This window comes from Haliotis rufescens, unplaced genomic scaffold, assembly GCF_023055435.1.
Source record: "Haliotis rufescens isolate VD_foot unplaced genomic scaffold, xgHalRufe1.0.p SCAF_19, whole genome shotgun sequence".
Taxonomy (NCBI): domain Eukaryota; kingdom Metazoa; phylum Mollusca; class Gastropoda; order Lepetellida; family Haliotidae; genus Haliotis; species Haliotis rufescens.
Window position 1 is genome coordinate 11,757,660 of NW_025963879.1, and position 26,159 is coordinate 11,783,818.

The window sequence follows — 26,159 nt, forward strand, 5'->3', positions numbered from 1 at the left end:
ACGATACGAAAGGTGAAGGTCAGCCTATCTTCACACTCATGTCAGGGGAAGTTTCCGACCATGCCCTGCCGGTGGGGATTTGTGGTGGCGTTTGTGCGATATGATCAGATATATACAAACGTATTTTGTAGATATTATACTCGATTGATGCGTAATTATTCAATTAATTAGTACATTTCTTTTCTAATGTGCGTATATAGGGACCTGCCATTGATTGGTGGATTGGGTTATTGTCGTGTGTGTCACGATACAAGTTCAGGATTCGGCATGTGAAATACATGTTAAGCGCCATTTATGCAACAAAATTCCCTCGTGGAAGTTGAATCTCTGTTGAGAATTGTTTCCAATTCTTTCACAATGCTTACAAAAATTACCGACAGTGTTAAAGCGTTTCGATTCAGTAATAAACATAATGTTACGACATTGCATTGTTTTCTTTGATCATATACTGTAAATCCTGACATTAATGCTTCACCAAATTAGCCTAAATTGCGACATGAAATTAGTAGGAGAAGCCTATCTTTGGAGTTCAAAAACGTGTTGAGTCAGCAGTATGATTTTAAACAGCGGTCTGTTCAATATCGTCGAAACGCAACAGCAAGTCATTGATCAGACAGACGCCCTGCCCTCCGATAATACACACAGCAGGATCGTGCGAGGCTTTCCATATACATAGAATAGTTTTCCACACGAATGAAGATCTACTTCGTGACCTCTAAAACAAATTCTTCTCTAAACATAACTTAAAATTTCATTTAGTGCCGTTGAACGTAAAACATACGAAAGATTGCCTGCGTCTAATATACCTGCAAAGATCTGTCACACCTGTTACAGCTAGGTGATATCGTTTTTGTAGCCGTTCATGCCGAACCTCACTTCTCTTATTGTGTCGCCTGAGTACAGTAAGTCTAGCCACACCATGCATACCCTATCTCTTGCCACTTACCATGTTCTTTTAATTTAATTTCGAGCGAACAGTTTTCCTCTGAAAGTCTATGTCAGACCCTCCATTACGCCTAGCTTATATGCAGCATACCACACGTGTGGAGTGGCTTCAGTTCTATGGAGTTTTGAAGACCGCCAGTCGCATATATGTTTAATCAACGATTAATTATAGACGTACGTCAAAATCTCTTGTTATTTAATAATTCACTTGCGGTTTTCATGCTCATTTCAAGTGAACAGTTTTCCACTGCAAGTTTGTATACAAGATCCCCCATCTTTATGAACAAGGCTAGTTCGTGGAATACGCATGTATGTTGTTATCACGTGATAACAAGTAACTCATGTTTTGTTATGGGTCGATACCGAAAAGAATTAAAGTAAAAATAATTCGTGATTTTATTATGTTTTTTTTTATTAAAGTAGAGGTGTCGAAAATCGAATATGATTTTCCTTCTGTGCATATTTGATGATAATTACACGCCCACGTGCATCAGGGGCTGTATATCGGATACTGAGCTATTTATTGAAAATTAATAATTCAGTCATCGTCATGGATACATCCGACCCCGGTGAGGCACACAGCTGTTTGAAACAAGCTGTAATATCTTAACACCATGTGGCGTCACTGGTACAAACGTAGGCACTGTGGTGAATAGACGATGGCCACGTCTAATTTCTTTAGATCCACCTAAACCTCCTTCATGGGCATGGTCAGAGACGTGTCAATGAACGTAACGTCGACGTCAAGAGACGATGGGCATGAGTCATTTTCTTACATTCACCATAAACCTTATTCACTGGCGTAGTTGGAGATCTGTCATCGAACGTAACGCCAAGTGACGATGGGCACGTGTAATCTTCTTGCATTCTCCTAAACCCCCTTATAGGCATGGTTGGAGGCGTAACGCCAAGAGACGATGATCACATGTAATCTTATTGCATTCTCCTAAACCTCCTCCATAAGCGTGGTTGGAGACGTGTCAATGAACGTAACGTCAAGTGACGCAAGTGACGCTACTCATGACGCTGGTCGACGTTTCGTCTTGGTATCAATGCCTGGCGGGAATACATACACCTTCATGTTGATGATAAAGTTGGGATGATCCTGATTGTTTGTTGTTCATTAATATTCCAGGTAAAAAACGGTGGTATGAGAGTGGGGTACGGTAAAATGCATTAACAAACTCAGCCAGCCTGACCACCCGATCCCGTAGTTTGGAAATTAGACCCATAATCATTGCAAACAGAATTCATTGTTATTCTGCCATACTAACTTGTGTTCTATTTACATAAACAAGTGGCGGTGAGGTAGCCTAATAGTTAAAGAATTAGCTCGTCACGCGTTAGATCCGGGTTCGAGTCCCTGCATGGGCATTGTGAAGCCATTTGGTTTTATTCCCCGCCGCATTGTTGCTAAAATGTTGCTTACAAAATCGTTCACAAACAACCTACACGTGTAACCTGCTTGATATATCTGATATATATTACTCAAAACAAGTTAAAGAATACCCTCATGTGTTGCAATACTCACCAGCCATGACAGATTAACTATAGTCATGTGATGAAATTGTGAGTTCTTACCTTCTTTTGACAAGTATATAACATGCATGTATCCACCGTCTGTATATGGTATCAGGGCAAACAGTTGCATTCTGAAGACCAGTTACAGCCTATTTCCAATATACTCGTGACAGGTGATGTGTAGCCAGATGACTTGCAAAATCTACTGCAAACGTCATCATTGAAATGCAGGCCTATTAAAGAAAACCACTTCAAAGGTCGTGGGTTTAGTAAGTAGATCAATCTGTATACACCCACCCATGTCCGAGGTTTGCGAAACAAATGAAATATGTCTCACCTGCCAGACCCTGAGCGCCCTCCATTGCACCTGAACGAGATAACTGGATGTGCCTGTATGTACTGATGCGTATATATATGATGCAACCATCCATGACTGCAAAGTTGAATTATGGGAATTATAGGTCACACACTTGTAAGTTTCAATGAGCAGGAGGTAAAAAAGATTTCAAGATAGGTTCATTGATAATACCAGGGAAAAGAGAGTTCTACCATGCAGAACCGTAAACCGCAGCATGAAACGGTATGAATCACGCTTTACATACAGTGAACTACTTGTAACTGTGCTGAACTATGCACAGCAAGCAGCATTTAATTACTAATTTCACATATCAAACCCGTTGTTTTTCTTGTGTTGTTTATTGCAAAAGTAGTGCGCAAAAGAGCTATTATATGGTGGCCGAGAGGGGACATCGCCTTCTCGCTTTCTCGCTCTCTCGCTCTATCTCTTTCTTGCTTTATCGCTTTATCGCTTTCTCGCTCTATCGCTTTCTCGCGGTATAGCAATATTCCCTCTTGGCCACTATATGGGTCGCATGTGTTATGTGTTTCTATACGATAAAAAGTATATACGTAAAACAACATTAATGAATTGTTAAACCTGACTTCAGTGGGCGGAGGCTGAGGTGGGTTTTAAGCATAAAAGAGAGCTGAGATTTTTCCAGTCACATTTCAAATTATACATCGTGTCGCTGTATAGAGACGTTAAATGCTGTGTACGACTAAATGGACAATACACTCCATGGTTCGAAGTGAAATGTGGCTTCAAACAAGGTTGTCTTTTATCACCGCTTTTATTTAACCTCTATGTGAACGATCTGATTGACAAGGTAAATGCTATGTCTCTAGGCGTTGAAGTCGACGGCGAAAACGTCAGTATCCTCGCTTATGCAGATGACATCATACTCATTACAAAAAATGAGGAGAATATGAATCTGTTGTTCGACGTTCTCCATAAGTGGCGCGTAAAATAAAATGAACATAAATGCAGGAAAGTCCAAGTTAATCCACTTCAGGAATCCATCGGTATGTCAAACTAAACAGCGTTTCGAGTGTGGGACGAATGTTATTGAATTTGTCGACAGTTATAATTATCTGGGTTTACTCCTCTCTGAACACTTGGACTATAGGAGAATGGGACAAGCTATAGCAAGTTTGGCTAACAGAGCGTTAGGGCTGCTGATATCAAAATTCGAGGTTCTCGGAGGGATGCAGTACAATACATACACTAAACTCTATGACTCCATGGTGTGGGCGACAATGCAGTATGGATCAGCTATCTGGGGAACATACAATGTCAGCTGTATCAACGCAGTCCATGCGATTTTTCATGGGATTGAGAAAGTTTGCTCCGAATAATGCTGTATCTTGAGACATGGGGTGGATTCCCCCAATAGTAAGACAATGGGAAACTATCTCAAAGTTCTACAAACGTTGCAGCTCCCTTCTACAACATAGATTAACAAGAAAAGTATTTGTGTGGGCCAATAAACACGCACTAAACAACAAGAGGAACTGGAACTTCAGAGTACACACGAAGTTTAAACAATTAGGTCTATCTGTTTTTACCTCCACAAATAACACGTATAACTATCGTCAAATTGGAGGTGAAGTGAGAGATACTGTATTTCAACGCTTCAAGGAGGAATGGAAAATTTCAGTGAGTAAAGTGAACAGTCGAAGCGGTAACGAAGGCAACAAGCTACGACTATATAATCAGCTGAAGAACGAATATAATGTTGCTTATTTTAACCAGATTCCTATGTCAAAGTCTAACAGACGCTCTCTAGCTGTATTCAGATGTGGTGTAGCCCCAATACGAGTCGAGACTGGGCGATATACAAACCTACATATCAACGAGAGAGTGTGCTTTTATTGTGATACGTGTGTGGAAGACGAAGTCCATGTTCATGTCCACTTATAATGACGTTCGACAGGTTTTAGTAGATAAATGTAATGACGTGTGGTGTGGTTTTAAAGATGAATGTGATATTGTGAAAGTTTGTTTTATTCTGGCCAGTCCCAGTGTTGTAACGGTTAGTGCCAAAACCTGCAAGGCAATTTTACAGCTGCGTAGTAATATTTTATATAAAGCCTAATATATTTTTTAATTTTCATATATGTTGTACAGAATTTTATCTTCGATAATGTTTTTAAACTATGGTTATACTAATTCTAGTAGTTTGTCTCTCATAACTCCAATAGGAGTGGCTCATTTTATTTTATTTTTATAGCATTTTATATGTAAATTGAGGCGAGACATAAATAAACTATCTGTCTGTCTGTCTGTCTGTCTGTCTATCTGTCTGCCTGCAAAGGTAGTGCGAAAAAGAGCTATTCTATGGTGGCCGAGAGGGGACATCGCTTTCTCGCTTTCTCGCTCTGTCTCTTTCTCGCTTTATCGCTTTCTCGCTCTATCGCTTTCTCGCGGTATAGCAATATTCCCTCTTGACCACTATATGGGTCGCATATGTTATGTGTTTCTATACGATAAAAAGTATATACGTAAAACATTAATGAATTGTTAAACCTGACCTCAGTGGGCGGAGGCTGAGGTGGGTTTTAAGCATAAAAGAGAGCTGAGATTTTTCCAGTCACATTTCAAATTATACATATGGATGAAATTTTCTCACTATCTACTTGAACATGCTTTTATAATAATCCACGGATTTCTGCGTAAAAAAAAATTTGATTGATTTATGGCCCTATTTAGGAGTTTTATTGGATCCCCCGCCCCCCAGGCCAGGATATCAAAACAAACAGCAAATAACACCGCTCATTAGCGTAGTGCGTACTTCCTACAAAACAATAGTGTATTCCTAAAAACAACACTCAGGTTCATCAATGTTTATTCTGTTTGCGGAGTAGAAGTCATCAAAGTGGAAGTCCTCACCCAAGCAATGGTAATACTACCGGATGTCTATTATGTACTTTCTAGTTTTTGGATGACATATTTTTCTCAGTAACCGTAATGTGGAAATAGATAGTTGATTGGTTTTATATTCAAGTTGGTATTTCCGCTATTCAAAGTGTGCAGTGAGGCCGTCTTATTAACAGTCATTTCTGAGACATAAATGCAAAGTTTAATTAATAAAATCTACTCTCAATTTTTGCATTTATAATTAACTCTAACGTTAATTTCAAGATTTACAGTACATACTATTCAAAAGAAGTTATAGAACACCCGGTTCTTTCATATGACTATGGTTAGTCATTAAAGAAAGCGATAGAGCGAGAAAACGATAAAGCGATGGAGCGAGAAAGCGATAGAGCGATAGAGCGAGAAAGCGATAGAGCGAGAAAGCGATATTTCCTTTAATGCCGTACATTAAAACAGTTTTTGCTTATATTTGGTGATCCATTCCTGTAATTCTCACCGCTATTTTGCCTCTTATAATTAGATTTTTTTAACAGCTTGTAGTAGATAAATATATGTTACGAATCGTACATGCATAATTTTTTCTCCTTTAGCTTGTATATACACACGTGTTCATTTTCCTGTAGTGTAGTAAATAAGTGATTCAGTTTCTTCCTCAGTTCGATCTCGCACAACATCTTCAACAAAGATTAAATCACATTTCTCCGTTTCGTCATTTCTTCATTTCAACATTTAGTCATCTGAATAAAACCGATCACAACCCCACAGCAAGTCATGTCTTGGCGTCTAACCAGCTGTAACATTTGGTTATTTTGTCAGTTTCATCTACTCCTCATATTGATTCTGTCTCTTCAGCCAGTGATACATCCACAGGTAACACGATTGGTGCTGAAGTTCAACTGACGGAAATGAAGCAACAGGATGCAGGTGATTTAATCTTTGTTGAAGATGTTGTACAAGATCGAACTGAGGAAGAAACTGAATCAGTGGAAGTTGACCGTACTGGTGATTCTCCATCAAAATCAGAGTCCACATCGGTCACTGAAGATCAAGATGTCATGGATGTTAAGGTCGTTTCGGATCTTGCCAATATCACCCATGTCTCCGATGCTGCCAATGACATTGCAACGGGTGGTGCTCATGTCACAGATCTTGCCAATGTCCCGGATGTTGCTGACGTAGAGGTCAAATGTGAGGGTGACCGGAAGTTGACTTGTTTACATCCTGTGATCTGCCTTTCTGTGAGTTACATGTCTTTGCCTTGTGACATCTATTTTGCCTGTTTTGATTAGCGTGCTGTGATAATGCTACTTTGCTGAACTCAGTACACCATGAACACTGGATCAATAGATTGTTTATACAATCATGTGAACATTTTACAGCACTGAACTTTTAGTGTACAGCTGGGATCCAGTGAACATTACAGATTGACATGGTGTATTAGACATTTACTGATTCTGTGATATTTTATATTGTCTGACTTTTATCTATACTTACATGTATCTGAACACTGTGATATTTGTGTATCTACGGGTTGTGAAACAAAAATGAATTTAGTAGTTGCCCTGATTGACCTCTCATTGCCCATGTTTATTTTATAGGTTCATTTTTTGCCTTTGTTATTTGTGGTATGCGTATGGTTACATTGCGACATGTGTGATTGCATGATGAATTTGGTCACTGGTATGTAGTCCCTGTGTTGTGTCAGGTCTTAGTCAGTTATTTAGTTACAGATAGGTACACTTTAATTACACTTTAATTAGTATATCAAAACAAACTTGGTTTTATATTAACTAAATTACCTAAATAGTACTTAGTCAATTTAATTATTTATTCAATCTCAACTAGGTAATAATACAGTTTAGTTTCAAGGCACCCAATATTATACTTGTTGTTGCCCGTTTACTCTTCTTGTTTAGGCACTCATCACTCAACTAACCCTTTAGTTGGTACAGTACATCTACTAAGTTTTAAGTTAACTCCCCTGCAGCATTTGTTTTGCTTTGTAGACGGCTTTTAGTGGTGTTTGGATAAGTGTACTGGTACTTAGTTTGTAGTTGGGCAGTTAGGTCTATAAGCCATGGAGGGATTTGCAGGTATCAAAGAGGAGGATCCAGAACAGAAGGAGCAACCAGGGTCTGATATCATGCCAGCCTTAGAGTCAGATGTAGGCGATCTTAGTCTCACTGGACTTAGTGATACTTTGAAGCAGATGGGTGTAGTACCTGTGGAAGATAGCCATGAGCATTTTCAGGTTTAGATGGTTTCCTATTTGCAGTCGGTAGGGAAGATGCCAGGTGGTAGAAGCGAAGTTAAGACATTAAAATACCCTCAAAATGTCACTGCTACACACATATCAACTGTGGTAAGGCCACAGCGATGGGGGCAGTGGGGTAGCCTAGTGGTTAAAGCGTTAGTTCGTCAAGCCGAAGACCAAGTTCGATTTCCCACATGGGTATAACGTGTGAAGCCCATTTCTGGTGTTCCCCGCCGTGATATTACTGGATTATTGTTAAAAGCGACGTGAAACCATTCTCACTCACTCACAGCAGCTTGAATAAGATACGATGAACAGCGTTGCAAGGTCACGCCTGATAAAACTCTATCCTACGCCTATAGCTAAAGGAGATAATCGCTCGATGCGCAATAGTTTATTCTTACAAAATATAGACCGGTTAACTTTAGCGAAAGGAGGTATATTTCCCCTAAACATATTTAGCACTTTTAAAAACAAAATGAACAAATTGCATGGATTATCTACATTACGAAACGTGACTAAGTCACAGAATGGGACAAGCGATTGGTTAAAACATGTCCAGATAAAGTCACTCTCATCTCATATTAAAAACTCCAATTTTTTCAGAGAAACCAATATGGCGCTCTCCTTCAGTCAGAGAAACCAATATGGCGCCCTCCTTCAGTCAAAAACAAACTAACCCTTATACGTCCCCGCCTTCAGGGCGAGGAAGAACAGGAAAGGTGCCATTCAGTTTATATCCAACCACCAATGTGTCATCATGTGTATTTGCTCCAAATTGATTTCCACGATGAGGTCTTTAATGGTCGGTTTTACGAGCAAGCAAGAGCTTCAAAAAGTAAACAAAGATTTAGACCACGTATATATGGAATACTGCAAAAATGAGAAAAGGGAAAAGAGAATAACTTGGTGCTTTGAAATGGGTAACCATCTAGTTTTAATTCGTTGGTGGATAAAGTCAACTACAAATTCAGCGAACATTGCTTGTCTTTATAGATACGTATGCGGTCTTTAAAAGCTCAGATTCCGAATTCTATTTTAAAACACACCCTGCCACTTCCGTGTCAAGTTAATTTCTTATCACATAGCCGATTCGAAGTTGTGGATGGTAGCCTTTGCTGAATTAAGGTTTGGTGAACTGTATCCGATAAATATTGTTATCATACCTCCATGTCGGAATAATGAGATCTGATTGGTTCACGTGATCTTGATATAATACTTTAGCATGCCTCCATTTCAGAATGACGGGATCTGATTGGTTGGGGAAGAGCTGAGACTAATCCATTTCTGGATCCATAGATCCCACATTATCATAAAAAAGGAAGGTTTCTCGGCAGGATAAAGCCAACGGATAAAAACGGTGTATGTTGTGGACATATACAGTGTGTGTCCTTTTCCCCAATATAAAACCGTTGGATTTGACCGAAATGTATCGGAATTGTTACCTTGTTTAATTTTGTCGTTGTGTGTACATCTGGCTGCACTTTGTAACTTTATGAGCTGATAACAATTTTAGCCGCGAAGAATCTAAAACAAATGTGACGTCTCATCGACTAGGGTTCGAGTAATTAACTTCCCTTTGATAAAGGGCAGTTACTCCAGCGGGCGGACCGATGGATTGTAGCGAAAGGCCAATAGAAACAGTATGTGTAGGCAATTGATATTTGCATACACGTCGTTACGCCACTGTCTAAGAAATAGTTTTCAGTTGGAACTATATTGACTGTTGTCACTGTTCGACTGACTTATGTCGGTTTTACAGTGCTGGCCCACTGAGATACCATACCACAGTTTAACATTGATACTCCAATCAGACACAGTATAGTGACTCCGGGCAGACCAGTCCTTGTTTCATCCCCGTAATGCCGAGCTCCAGGCAGGGTAACAACAAGTACCATATTTTACGTCTTTTGGTATGACGCAGAAGAGGATCGTACAAGCGACCTTCCGCCTTCATCATGTATTGGCATCAACATTGCTTGAACTAGGTACATTTATTTTAACGATATTATGCAAAGTCAACAAGGAAAAGGCATGAAATAGATAATTTTTATTAAGAAAATACACATACAAAAAGATATAAGAACTCACATTTACTCGTTCATACAGTGTTCCTTGCTTATGACACATCAATCGAAGATGTGTAACATTCGTTCAACTTCACGATCACTCTCACTTCCGATGTCAAATGGACACAAAACTGACTGAATTATTAAATGTTTCAGTTAAAAATTTCTTTACTTACAGTTGTTATCAAATATAAACAATGAAGCATTTCTTCATAATAACCATTTGTTCGAAACGTTAAGCAAGTGTCCCTCTGACTGGATTTATTTCTTGTCTTGAATTAGCAAATGCCAACTCGATTATACATATTTATGGGTTGTATCTGAACTTCCGGACGGTAGAGCCGCCGTTTGTGTTGGGGGAACGGATTTCCAGAGTGGGTCTGCCATTGCTGCTTGTGTTGCGTACAGTAACACGGTGTCGGCCCATCGTGCCAGTGATACCCTGCAGGTTCTTGTTGCCAGTGATGGGACGAGTACCGCTAGGGTTAAGTCTGTTGAAGTCGCGAACAGCATCACCATAACTCCCTGAAAACATATTCAAAAATTAATGACTGAGATATATTGGTTCAAGTGCATTTGTCAAGAAAATCTACTGGGTGTGATAATGCTTATGAATATGAAAAAACACTAATTCGATTTTGATGAATCAATGTCGACCTTATCCTGAACCTGTTATACTGGTAATAATAGTGATAATGATATTTCTATTGCTACTAGGCTTCTCGATGCTACCAAGTTACCAAGACAGTGTGGGATGCTTCTCATAATATCAATCACACGATTGTTTTACAGGCCGCCGTCATTTAGTTGGAATATTGCTAACTGTGGCGTTAAGCAACAAGCAACACTACATCTGCGCTTTGGTGGTAAACGGCCGCAAGGAGCTTACTCTCTCAATATCTAAAACACTGTGAAGTGCAAACAACTGAAGCAATGCTGTACGCCGCGTTCAGCCTCCGTTCCTGCTAACGATTCAGCTGTTTCTGCTGTTGTTACAGTATTAACTGTTTCACCAACAATTTATTGGATTCTAATCCCACAGAAGAGTGTTAAAACAGAAAACCCGCAACATTTCCAGAATGTGGACATCTATGATATATGTTAGTGATATTAATCTCACCTTGACGATTATATTGCCGGGTGAGTCTCGACCCGCTCCGTGAGACCCGACCCCGGGAGAAGCTACGGAACAGAGAACGCCCTACAGAGAAGGCAGCACGCGCCAGTGGGACCCATCGCTTGTGGAGGCGGGGTTTGTCGGCAACAGCATTGAGGTAGGCCTTGATATCTGAAATGGTCAAATGATACATATAAATAGATACATTTAAAAATCGCAATCGCAATCGTGCACACAATATAAGCCATGATTTGAATTCTTAAAACTGTACACGGCTATCCAAAAACATCACGCGGTCCAGAAGAATCTAGAAGAGCGCGCGTAAAATCACCACACTAGACACACACAAATGTGGTTAGCCTCTTCGAGTTGTAAACTTTCACACACACAAAAACACCTGGTAAGTAATTAGATAGGTAATTTATTAGTCTCTTCATGACTCCTCGTGATTCCCTATAACCGAATCGTGTTAACGGCTAAAGAAGTATAAAATCTTAATAATGACAAGTTATAGTAATATTGCTTTTATAATGAAGTGGCATTCCTTGAAACGAAATAATTCACATGATAACTGTGTTCCACATATTCTTGACATTCTTATGACGAGGCAGTGCATGTTTCTCAGTCGCTCTCTCGTTAGAAAGTGACTTCAGTAAACGTGGCTATGAAGACAGATTAACTGACAATTATCAGTTCGTCCCGGCAAAAGTATAGAAATGACCACATGAATTGTGAACGCAGTTTCTTTACTTGTATATTCCCCATTTGTAAAGATTGTTAAAAAAAATATCACCTATACCATATACTGTTAACAATTCCAATCCAACTTTATCTGCGCCTGTTTTAGATTCTGTAAACATTTACCAGGTTTGACACAGAGACGACACGGCGCTATTTAAACCGCCACAATACAATCCGTAACAATGCGACAGAAGGATGGCGGGAAACTACAACAAACAACACATGACAAAACGCGATCTGAGGCCATCGAATATCATAAATAGAACTCCGTACATATATTCCCATATCAGGTGTCCATATATATTCCTCGATTATCCAGTTTACATTGCATCTCCATACGACTGTGATAACTAATGCATAGGGGATATAATACATAGGAAAATCGAGGATCTGGAGTAGATAATTAATCAATTACTCCGGGGATGAATGTTTCCAGTTTGAAACAATAGAGCGGTTTATTTCAATATGTAGTGCCTCTATCGCGATGCGTACACCGATGTGCATTCGATATTTCAAAACATGACGATCAATGGACTCGTATCGATACGCTTTGCAATTGCCTGGTGCATCAGTATATCGTTACATCACTATCAATTCAATCGTATTGTCAGTTTAGTTCGAATTTAAACCCTACAAATCAGCATATAACCAGGTGGTAACACATTTTGCAGTTTCATGTTAAATACACTAGAACTCACCTAGCTCTCCTTTCAGTATTTCGTCCTCGGCGTCAACGAGGGCGTTAAGTTCATCATCCGACAAAGTGGTCAGGTCGACACCATCATAATATGCAGGGGCGACGGCGTTTGTGTCGGGGGTGACGACATCGGGAGCTTTAGTTGTGAGAACGCTGACACCGGACGACAAGGCAAGTACAGCAGACGACACAAACAGGAGCAAGAGCTTGGCGTCCATCTTCTTAAAGTTTCCCAACTTTGTCTGTCACTCTAGCAATGGAGGGGCCGGAATAAAATCCAACAACACCAACTACCATTATATATAATACTCGAACCGGATATTCCATCTTCAGCTGTCGTCTGCTCTTAGTAAGTCATTTCTTCTGATTGGTTAAAAATGGCTACCCACTTTTTATTGGCTGGTCCCGGCAGAAGATGGAATGGGCGATTTGTGACTCATAACTGATTCTCGGAAATCCCCGTTTCTTGCCCAAGCTGTAACCTTTGACCTCTCAGAAAAATACATAAGTAAACATACTTTGACTCGGTAAATCACGTGACCCAAAAATATATCACTAACACATTAATCAGGAACTTTCGCTGAGTCGCAAAAAAGGAAACCGTCGATTAAACCTTGCACCGCACTGTTGTTTACAAAATGTATGCCAACAATGCATATCTACAAGGTATATTTGCAAAGTGTAATTTCTTTATAGAAGGTTTATAACATATCTTGGCATTATCATCCCATAGAAGACTTAATATGTTCTATGTGCTAAATTATAAATGGGGAACAATGATTAATAATAAAAAAACGTAATTGTAATTAATATTTTTCATTTACAGATATTAAACGACAAGAAGCAATTTTATTCATCTGTAGAAAAATATTGGCCTTGAAAGAAAGTATATGTTCCTAAAAACAGAGGTCTATCCTTTTCGTTACCTATTACAAAACATTTTCAAATATGGACAGTAACTGAATATTATATTTTGTATTTGACATATAATGTCACTATTCCAATAAGTGTTACTAACCAACTTGCAATATATGCATATTTCGTAATTGCTAATGAAACTGGGACGATTAGGCTTAATCATAATTCTAATATTAAATAAATAAGAGTTATTGGGTCCTAAGTTTGATACACTATATCCAGCACACAAGACCCGATCTTCTAATAAAGCCTATATAGTCTTACACTGATATGTAAATGAGCTGTATGATGATCCTCAAAACCAGAACAATGGGGTTAAACACAAAACAAAATAATATGGTTCACGGGTGTTGTCTCACTACATCAACAGCGAAATGCGTTGTTGTTGACTCGACATGACGCACTCTATCTGTCAGTCCAGACAATCTTCTTGGAGAAATGTGTCATAAACACGTTACACATCGTAGTCTGGGGTTGTGCGGCCGTCCACTGCCAAGGCCTGTATCAATCATTGTCACATCTAGCAGGCAAGCCATCACTCGTGGGCATAACCCATGCGTCACTAGATGCGTGTTAATAACAGGAGGGGTATTTATAATACGCACAATAGATGACACATTAATTTACTTGGATAACTGAAAATTGATAATTGTAATTAAATTACAGTTCGTACACTCATACACTTGAATTCTTGAGCTAAATGCTTCGTACATATCACGATATGATACAAAGGACGATCACTTATATTTCGCTTTGAGTGCACTTTACATTTATTAACATGGGAAATTGAACAAAGTTTTACAAATATTTTATCACATTCAATGCCACATATTAAGAATTGGAAATTGTGAAATAAGGGAATATTACAACTAACGACCACGTTCTTTAGACTGCCAATGGTCAACCCGATAACGCATATCGGACAGGACCCGCATCTCTCATGGTGCTGGTCTGATAGAGTGAGGCAAACACATATAAGACGTTAATATCTTCATCATCCACCCTTAACAAATAACACGTACCACGTATACATTCGTGGCATACCAGGAACTTCACCCAGAAACACCTTTATCATTAATGCCTCGATCAAACTCAATTACATGTATATAATTCTATCTATAGATAGCGCCACTAAAGTTCGCAATAACAACTTTAATCAGTAAGTGAGATTATCTGTAGTGCCTAGAATAGGTATAAAGACGGACGACAGACAGTCACAATTCATCTGTGGCTGTCTATTTAACTGACTGTTTATTCACTCACGTTACTTTATTGAAATATGTTAAATCTCAACTATTGATATTACCATTGGCAAATGCTTCAAGTCTGTTTGGTAACTGAAAATGTCATACCTGTGTATCCCATTGTACTACTTCTGTGTATAAATAATGCCAATTCTGTTAATTTAATTACATTGTTTACCGTTTGGAATATGTATTGTGGCTGAACTGAATGTATCTTGTGTGAATGCCCACTCGGGTAATGTATAGGTTAGAGTGTGTCGGGTATACCAGATTCAATCATAAAACTGTTTTATTACGTTTTGTACCTTACGAATATGTATCGTGACTAATGTTGTATGTATCTTGTGTAATCATTTTATATCATGTTCATCATGAACTTCGCATATATGTACTTCTATTACTGATTGCAAACATTCTATAATAATTGATTGTAAACATTTCTAATTGACTGATAATATATAAGATTATGTGGCTGTCTAATAAACTGACTGTTTTTTCACTCAGGTCTTGTGTTGTGTGCGTTGGTCGTGTACAGCGGTACCTCTGCTAAGCGAGCTGATTCCCCAACTCTCATTTTAATACATTGTTGTGTTGTTTGTCGGAGGTATAGAGAGACACAGCCAGTGAACGAGTTGTGTATAAAGGTTACTTTAACGAGAGTCCAGTTGCAGACATCAGTCAAACCGAATTCATATACATAAGGCAGATGTGCAATGAGTATACAGGAAACAAGGGCTTTCTGCTAAATGAGGCGAGGCAGCCGTGCACAGTCTTTAGGTTTCTCAGGATGTCGTTCATTGCAGCCTGGAACGAAACTTGTTTTTCTAATAATTATACTTTTGTCACTTTTAACATGCATGTTCAATGGGTTGAAGGTGGAGCGGGGCGGGGATGGGGGTGCCCTTATCTTCTAACGAGGACAACCCTTCCACATAACGCGTATTTATACTCAGATGCAAACAATATCTAAATACCCCATGAATACCAAAGTAATGAAGTAATGGACATGACAAAACCACTGGCAATCCTGCACAAGCGTGTCAGTCTTAGATACGTTGAGAAGTGTTTATGCTTAATGTTTATTTCTGAGGAATATAGAACATCCTGGTCCCAGGTTCAAGGAATAGCCTCACTCCCACATTATCTTTAATACCTTTGTTGCTCCTAGGCCATAAATCTTAATCAATGTCAGAAATAAAGGGGGCTTTGGGTTGTGAATCAGTTTAGTTTATGAATCAGTATTTCATTTATATGACGCCTTGCCAGCTTAGTGTGTGATACAATCTCAAAGTGACTCCGGTCTTTTGAACAGTTTCCCCCCGCAGTGACACCAACCAGCATGGTATCATAATTAGACACTGGGATTCAACTCAACTCCTGGCTCTGAATGATACAGCAACATATGTGAATGTATATGCGGGAAAATATATCCACGGCGTTCCCAGTTGCCATTCTGTTTGAGACGACACCTTTAACTGTACTGCAGTGCAAAAGAAAGTACACACCCATGTTTGATGGGTCTAAAATGTAAAATGTATAATGTATTTTGTAGAGATATCACATGCGATATAACATACATCATATCAGTGAGTATTCCACAACGCGTGACGTGCCCGTGGCGTCTCAAGGAACATGAGGATCGCAATTTCAAATTCAACTCTTAGTGCAAAGAACTGCAAGGTTCCGCTGTGTACATGAGTTCGAATCCTAGTTTAAACCGATTAAGAGCCTCTTACCGAAAACGAACTCGCATATAATGTTACAGGTTTACACTATGCCAATCTCTTTAAACAGGCCGCTAAAAGTGTATACATACTTACTATCCAGACAAGATGCATTCTCGGAAGACTTTGAGTTATTCGAGGTTCGACACAACGGAAATGCTGAATAAAGAAGGAATACACAGAGACGAAGCTTTTACTTCGAGTCAGCCCTAAGTTCGATACAACGGTGTTTGACTGTATACTCGTATCCGAATGGTATATTCGTAAAGCAGAGAGTCTTATAAACTCTCTGTTGAAAGAGAAATGGTGTACAGATAGGAAAACGTGTTTGTCGTTATACTTATGTTTTTTATTATTCATTTTCTTCTCCACTTTGACCGAGAAACGGGCCTACACAGAGTTAAAAGATGTTATCAAGGGTAAAGTGTGCTAGATTAAATGTTTAACTATGAGCAAAGCTTCTTAAAAAGTAAGTAAGATGATGATGATGACGATGATGACGATGACGATGACGATGACGATGATGATGATGATGACGATGATGATGATGACGATGATGATGATGGTGACGATGACGATGAGGAGGATGATGATGATGATGATGGTGACGATGATGATGATGATGATGATGATGATGACGATGATGATGATGATGACGATGACGATGACGATGACGATGACGATGATGATGACGATGATGATGATGACGATGATGATGATGGTGACGATGACGATGAGGATGATGATGATGATGATGATGGTGACGATGACGATGAGGATGATGATGATGATGATGATGGTGACGATGAGGATGATGAGGAGGATGATGATGATGATGATGATGATGATGATGACGATGAGGATGATGATGATGATGATGATGGTGACGGTGACGATGAGGATGAGGATGATGATGATGATGGTGACGATGAGGATGATGATGATGATGATGACGATGATGATGATGATGATGATGACGATGAGGATGATGATGATGATGATGATGGTGACGATGACGATGAGGATGATGAGGATGATGATGATGATGATGATGGTGACGATGAGGATGATGATGATGATGATGATGATGGTGGCGGTGGTGGTGGTGGTGGTGGCGTGCTCTACACTGTGTAAAATGGTTTGTAACAAAATGGTATGTGTAGGTCAATCACATGTTTCACGTCCCCGGGTGTTGCTTGGTGACCCATATCTTATCACCATGGCAACTGACCACAATGTCACCATTATTAAGAGCCCAGTGTTACGTCAGCTGTTTACATCACCAAGAGACCGTGTGTGTATATACTGAGGGGAAAGGTAGACACTCTTTGTTGAGCTGCTTAACGTCATCAGTTGTCCACACTGCCCTGAATCTGATTACCTGCAACACATCGATTTATGCAAATATATATAAGTGACAGATTAAAACACCGCGACTCTTCTACAAACGTCGAGTTGCGGAGCATAGTTGTCACAAACCGAGGCACACTTTCTGTAACACTGCACAATATATTTGAAGGCATGAGGCGGTTGAATTAGTAGAATGGTATTGTTTGGGTCACAACAAAGTAATGTTTGTTTTAATGTTGTTGTTTTTTTTGTTGTTGTAGTTGTTGTTGTTGTTGTTGTTGTTTGGCTTTCTTAAGCATCATCACATCCTTTTTAGCTAGTGATTTTATTATCAGGACAAGATTACTATATGTCCATTATTATTTATCAATAGGCAATATGTCCATGATAAGAAGCAAACACCGTCTCTAAACAACTGAATATATGTTGCTGTTGCTGATGTTGTTGACAGATACACATAATAGGTTTATGATATGCATGACTACCATTATCAACTTAGTAATAAATGAATACAGATGTTAAAATATTAGCTGAATGCAGAAATGTCCTTTCCTTTATTGATCAATTCTAAAATAGTACAGCTGGCTCATTTCAGTTAGGCCCGCCGTGATGTTGCTGGAATATTGCTAAAAGCGGCGTAAAACCATACTCACTCACTCATTTCAGTTAGAATTGATCTAAGGATCTAAGTGTTGTATAATTATAATTATGTATTTTCACCTTAAACAAGAAGAACACATTTAAACACATCACTAATAACAACTGCCGTGTGGTGAGAAAGAGAGAGTCATTTAGGGATTAGATTCAATGACTTAAAATTAAAGGCACCTAATATACAAGCAGTCATTTACACTTGTACCTGCATATAATTATGCTTGTTTTTATATGTCAAATAGATTTTGTTGGGATAATAAAAATTGTAAAACAACGACTCCATGTCGGGCTATATAGCAGAGATTAATACAGAGTGTTCAGCGGGACTTTTTGGGAAAGCGGACGAAAAAGACACCCCGTGCATCCTAACTTGCATTGGAAGAGAAATTGGTAAAAAATATTCTAACGGTGTCATCAGTATTGAACTTATTTTTATTCCTTCCGTGTGCTCATTAAACTTGGCACACAAATGATGTGTGTGCAGTTAGATACTCCCCATTCTCTATTACAATATATGCCGACCGTGCATTATACATCACAAATGCAACACACGAAAGGTCACCTGTAAGACCACAATTCAACAAATGCCCATATCGAGGATAGTAAAACGATATGTAATTACTGCGTCAACTAATAACTAATAAACACATTATCAGGAGAATAGGAGCATATATTCATATATAACCATACAACTATATAAATAACTACACTTAAACAACGTGTACTCTCTTTTGGAGGCTTCATATGATGACGAACTCTTCGAATCCTACAAAACAAATATAGAGGCATATAGCTAGACTAACATCTGGTCTCTGAAATAAACATATCTAACGGAAAATGAATTATCTTAATTGTCTTAATAAAATAAACTAGTGTCCAAAAGAAACGATACCAACTTATTTTCAAAATTGTTTTTTACTAAGTGAATTGTCAAGTATGAAAACATGCCAATTCGTATTGCACATCCCAAACACAGCATAGTCGATAAAAAAATTTCGGGAACACGTGATCACTTCCGGGAAAAAACGTAAATTTCGTGAAAGTGACATTTCCCTCTCTAGCATGTTCTGCACGTGCAGAAAAACTGTATAAAACGGCTGATCAGACACGTTGATATCACAGCAACAAAAAGAACACAAGATATGCCACGTTTGACAGCCATCGAGGGAGAGAGAGAGCCGTTGGAATGGTCCAACAAGGAGCGTCACACGTCGACGTCGCCAGAAGGTTGGGCTGCGCACGCATCACTATCACCAGGTTGATGCAGCGGTTACGTCAGACAGGTCAGACGTCAGACAGGCCCAGGAGTGGAAGACCACGAGTAACCACGCCCCGTGAAGATCGTTACATCCGGGTATTACACCTGAGGAACGGCACCGTAACAGCGACGTCCACGGCGGCTACAGCACTGGGACACAGGATCAGTCGACAGACCGTCTACAGGAGACTACGGCAGTATGGTATCCGGCCACGTCATCCCTACCGCGGACCGCTCCTGACGCCTCGACACCGGAACAACAGACTGATCTGGGCCAGGCGAGTTCGACGTTGGCAACGGCGGGACTGGGCACGTGTTATGTTCTCTGACGAGAGCAGATTCCTCATCTTCAGAAACGATGGACGGCAGCTTGTATACCGACGATTTGGTGAACGTTTGGCGCCTAACTGTATCCAACAGGTCCGGCCGTTTGGAGGTGGAGGGTTAATAGTTTGGGGTGGCATATGTGGTGACGTCAAAACGGTGCTTGTCGTAATTCGTGGAAACCTGAATGAACAGCGTTATCTTGATGACATCCTACGGCCTGTTGTGGTGCCCTTTATTCAGCAACAGCCTCGTGGACTCCTTTTCCAACATGACAATGCAAGGCCACACACAGCAAGATTGACACAGAACTTCCTTGCCAACGCCAACGTACAGGTTTTGCCATGGCCCGCATGTTCACCGGACATGAATCCCATCGAGCACTTATGGGACCACCTCGATCGGCAAATCCGACGTCGCCGTGTGCCTCCAGTCAACGTCCAGGACTTGGAACGATGTCTTCTCGAGGAATGGCAACGCATCACTCCCAACGTCATCAGACGTTTGACGTCATCAGTCCGTAGACGTGTTCTGGCATGTATTGATGTTCACGGTGGACATACCCGCTACTGACTTGACTTTGAGACGTGTGGTGTGACATTTCCCGTTGTTTCTGTGATCAGTGCTCTAACGAAATGTTCATTTTTCGACCCCACCCATCTTTAAAGGCTTGTCATATTGGTTGTACAGATTTTATTGAAATGAAATTTTTGTACAGTTGTGAAAGGATTTCTCAAAAGCATAACACCAATCCCAAACTTCTGCATTGTTTAGTTTTTCTTTTATGTCCTTGCAAACAGGTGGTATCGTTTCTTTTGGACACTAGTTTATAATAAAATTAGCCCAGAGACTCTTCACTTTCAGATACTGCAGCAATCTAGACTTGCCGACTATTATAGACTTGCAAAGGCTGTTTAGATATATTTGTGTCAGGTTCTGAATCACAGACTATAGCCTTTAGCCTTTGTGAATGTGTGAGAAAGTACCTAAGTGGCACAGAAACTCGAACACTTGGCGAATTCAAAGTTTGAACCCACAGCCTGCACATTCTGCACCCCGGACCCTTGAGCTGACCGCTTGACCCCCGACTTGCTGCTCCGGTATGACGCAGCTGCGTAATTCCTATACAGCCGTGTCCTGGCTGGCACTCTGACCTACATGTTGTCGGGACGGAGGATGTGTTCCTGGTGCAGCTATAATCAAAAACATCGGCTGGCAGGTGTCTTGGTATCGAACGGAATTCCCATTTTCAGTTTACCCGCGTTCTACGAAACCACTTCTTCCTGAATCTATAGCACGTTTGCTGAAGTCTCTACAACTGTTAATGTACAGTCACGAAAAGGTTCCGAGCGCCTTAATTAATTTGTTGACAGTTTCTGTGTATTGTCCGTTCTGTAAAACGTAGAGATTATCTGCATCGTTTTCGCACTGTATATTATATTGTCAACTGTCTACATTTATGAATAGTATGCTTTTTGTTTTTACTGCATATTTTCCAAGGATAGGATCAATTCTCTAAATTTGTCCTATGCGCTTTCGACATTAAAACAATATTTATTTCAAAAGGGACGTGTTCGCGATTTTAACGCCAATGCCATCGATGAATGCACTCAGTTATATCGCTTAACACGTGTAAAGAAACACATCGGAAGCGACAGGCTCATAGTTACTCACACCCAAACGTACGTAATTGTAAATCACTCCAAACATACAATGACGTCACCGAGCCCCTCAAATTCAAGAAAAGTTAACACGATGCATGATGCGTACAATGTATCATCAAAAATAATTTAAGTATTGACTTTAATGTTTTATTTTGTGTGAGTTCAATGGAGTTTGTTTGTTTATTTGTTGTTTAACGCAACGCTCAGCAATATTCTAGCTATATGAGGGCGGTCTGTAAATAATCGAGTCTGGACCAGACAATCCAGTGATTGCGATCCACGCAATTTGGATACAGTGACATGCATCAACCGAGTCGGCAAGCCTAACCACCCGATCCCGTTAATCGCCTCTTACGACAGGACTAGTTGCCTTTTACGGCAAGCATGGGCTGCTGAAGACCAATTCTACCCCGGATCTTCACGGGTCTTCAAATGAGCACGAACCTTCTGTGAATGAGGGTCAAACTATAATGAATGTCATATGTTAATACGACGTCCCCAATGGTGTCCCAACGATTATGGAAGTCGTCCGCCAGTGCACGTCATGTCTATAATACAGTCCGACAAACGTCAAAATGTGTCATAGTCCATATACCTCAGATGGAAAACCTGTATGCCAACTTGCCCCAGCTAACGATCTTCACATAAGTCCATTGTCAAATTGAAGTAGTTTAGCCCATGTATTGTTCTACAGCTTGTACCAATGAGCCTAAATACCAAAAACAATCAACGTACACTCACGTGTAGACGTGTGTAGTCATCAGGCATATATACAATTATCTTATGAAAAGATTAATCTGCGAAAATGTTTCCAAACTTCTTTCTGATCCGCATTTTGTAATGGAGTGAACCTAGGATTGTAGGTTCGAATCCCGGTTCGCCCCGATTATGTTTCTAGGCTTGTCAGCACCATATCCGTGCTCGTGGGTTTCACCGAAGTGGTAAACGTCTGAGACCTGCATCATTTCGGGCTTTCCTCCCTCATTAAGCTGACACGCCGCGATATAACTGGAATACTGTTAAAAACGGCGTTAAACCCAACTCACTCACTCACTCAAAATCTAGACACTAACCAACGAACTACGAGGAATTACGGATTATCTGTCCCGTGAATGAAAAGTGGTAATCCCGACCATTTGGCGAGGGACTTGCAGCACTATCTACGAGGGACAGATAATCCGAGGTGCGAGATTATGTTACTCGTTGAAAATGAAGAAACCCTACGGAGAACTTTACTTTTGGTTTCGTCTTGTTAATATCTTGTGCGTAGATCTAGGTCACCCGGATTATAGACATCCAATAGGGAAGCTTTCTCACGTGTGTTTTGTTGATTTGTAAACAACTGTGGAAAATGTGATTTGGGAGAACGCGACAGCTGTTTTATACAATGGAATTTGAGACAAAAGTAGAGGAAAGTATGGAGCGATTACAAGTGACGGATTTAGAAGACAAGTTGAAGAGACTGCAACTGATTGAGAAGTCTGCTTTGTCAGTAGCCAAAGTTGAACCAGATTATGTACTGGACTTTGCTGTTCAGAAAAGGTATTTAAATCAAAGGAACAAATACACGCACATCTTTATCAGAGAGAAAGTTTATAAAAAATACAGTTCATGACCCCATCATCAAGATCCTCATGATTTCAGCCATAATCAGCTCATAACAGCCCATGAGTATGAGTAATGTTTGTGTGTTGCAGGGCGGATCTAGCATTTTTTAAATGGGGGGGGTTCAAAGGTTGGTTGGCTGCTTGGTTTGTTGTTTAACGCCACATTCAGCAATATGCCAGCTACATGACGGCAGTCTGTAAATAATCGAGTCTGGACCAAACAATCCAGTGATTGATATCATGAGCATCAATCCACGCAATTGGGGTTCAATGACATGCATCAACCAAGTCAGCGAGCCTGATCACCCGATCCCGTTAGTCTTCCGACAAGCATGTGTTGCTCAGACCTATTCTAAGAGGGTCGAGTATGAGTAATATTTCACTTAATCAGTGTACATGAAGTTACAAAATATTTCGGCATTTCACAATCTGTATGTTCAGTGAACTACATCTCATAAAAGATTTATTTTAGTGACCAAGGAATATTTCAAATAAAATGGCAAAGTGAACTTCTCTCACTGTCAGCATGACCAGGAAGACAAAATAATCACAGACCTGGGTAAAATTAACATACCAAACAAAATATTCATTAATCAATGCAAAGGAGTACATACATCTATATACGTTTTGATCAATGTAAGTACATCAAACAAACATCAACTGCATCTATTACAGTATACTTTGTTTGAGAGTAACAGAGTAACAGCTAATTTGCAATAGCTGGTAAAAATAATGATTTTAGTGATTATTATATCTTTTGCTCTTTTAAAAACAAAATGAACAAGTGCATGGAATATCTACATTACGAAACATGACTAAGTCACAGAATGGGACAGGCGATTGGTTAAAACATGTCAAGAGTAAATAACTCTCATTTCATTTTTAAAACTTTCAGAGAAACCAATGTGGCGCTCTCCACCAGTCAAAAACAAACTAACCCTTGTATGTCCCCGCCTTCAGGACAGGTGCCATTCAGTTTATATCCATCCACCATTGTGTCATCATGTGTATTTGCTCCAAATTGATTTCCACGATGAGGTCTTTAATTGACGGTTTTACGAGGAAGCAAGAGCTTCAAAAGGTAAACAAAGATTTAGACCACGTATATATGGAATACTGCAAAAGTGAGAAAAGGGAAAAGAGAATAACTTGGTGCTTTGAAATGGGTAACCATCCAGTTTTAATTTGTTGGTGGATAAAGTCAACTACAAATTCAGCGAACATTCCTTGTCTTTATAGATACGTGTATGGTCTTTAAAAGCTCAGATTCCAAATTCTATTTTAAAAACACACCCTACCACTTCTGTGTCAAGTTAATTTCTCGTCACATAGTCGATTCGAAGTTGTGGGTGGTATCCTTTGCCGAATTAAGATTTGGTGAACTGGATCCGATAAATATTGTTATCATACCTCCATGTCAGACTAATGAGATCTGATTGGTTCACGTGATCTTGATATAATACTTTAGCATGCCTCCATTTCAGAATGACGAGATCTGATTGGTTCACGTGATCTTGATATAATACTTTATCATACCTCCATTTCAGAATAATGAGATCTGATTGGTTCACGTGATCTTGATATAATACTTTAGCATACCTCCATTTCAGAATGACGAGATCTGATTGGTTCGCGTGATCTTCACGTGTATCCCGTCTTCGAGGGAAATATATTTCTGAGCGGGAGAATAAATCCCTTATACTCCGCCACCACTGCTGCAACTTAAGGGCCCTTTTATGGACGTGTTGCGCAGTCTGTGGGACAGTACACACATTGGGGAAGAGTTGAGACCCTGACTGAGACTATTGAGACGCTAATCCATTCCTGGATCCATAGATCTCACTTTATCATATAATGGGAAGTTTTCTCGGCAGGATAAAGCCAACGGATAAAAACGGCGTATGTTGTGGACATATACATATAAAGACTCAAATATATGCTAAAAGAATAGGTACAGTGTTTCCAAAACACAATGCGTCATCGCCCTTGTCAGGCGGCGATCGAATCGGGATTAACCATCGGGAATATGAAGAAAATCAAAACAAAACAATAGTCTAAGATACTGAATATCAGTGGGACGCAGCTGAGACATTTTACAAGTTTGGGCACCTTTGGATATGTTATTTGGGAAACAATTGAGCGAGGACACACATTTTAAGCCTAGTAGGATCAGTTTCCATATCTGTGCTTGTAGACATCTAGCTGTGGCTTGTGTCCTTATCCCCAATTTAAAACCGTTGGATTTGACCGAAATATATCGGAATTGTTACCTTGTTTCATTTTGTCGCTGTGTGTACATCTGACTGCACTTTGTAACTTTATGACCAGCTGATGACAATTTTAGCCGCGCAGACTCTAATACAAATGTGACGTCTCATCGACTAGGGTTCGAGTAATTAACTTCCCTTTGATAAAGGGCAGTTACTCCAGCGGGCGGACCGATGGATTGTAGCGAAAGGCCAATAGAAACATTATGTGTAGGCAATTGGTATTTGCATGCACGTCGTTACGCCACTGTCTAAGAAATAGTTTTCAGTTGGAACTATATTGACTGTTGTCACTGTTCGACTGACTTATGTCGGTTTTACAGTGCTGGGCCACTGAGATACCATACCACAGTTTAACATTGATACTCCAATCAGACACTGTATAGTTACTCCGGGCAGACCAGTCCTTGTTTCATCCCCGTTATGCCGAGCTCCAGGCAGGGTAACAACAAGGTTTTATATATATTTTACGTCTTTTGGTATGACGCGGAAGAGGATCGTACAAGCGACCTTCCGCCTTGACCATGGATTGGCATCAATATTGAACTACAGGTACATTTGTTTTAACGATATTATGCAAAGGCAACG

General features: G+C 39.8%; 1 protein-coding gene across 1 annotated transcript; it reads right to left on the minus strand.

The window, feature by feature from the left end:
* Positions 1-9,972: 9,972 nt before the first annotated feature.
* Positions 9,973-12,853, minus strand: LOC124138935. Its single transcript, XM_046505845.2, has 3 exons — positions 12,563-12,853; positions 11,127-11,294; positions 9,973-10,531 (listed from the first exon to the last, which is right to left on the minus strand). The coding sequence occupies exons 1-3, from the start codon at positions 12,777-12,779 to the stop codon at positions 10,314-10,316; spliced, it is 603 nt and encodes a 200-aa protein (XP_046361801.1). The 5' UTR covers positions 12,780-12,853; the 3' UTR covers positions 9,973-10,313.
* Positions 12,854-26,159: the final 13,306 nt, after the last annotated feature.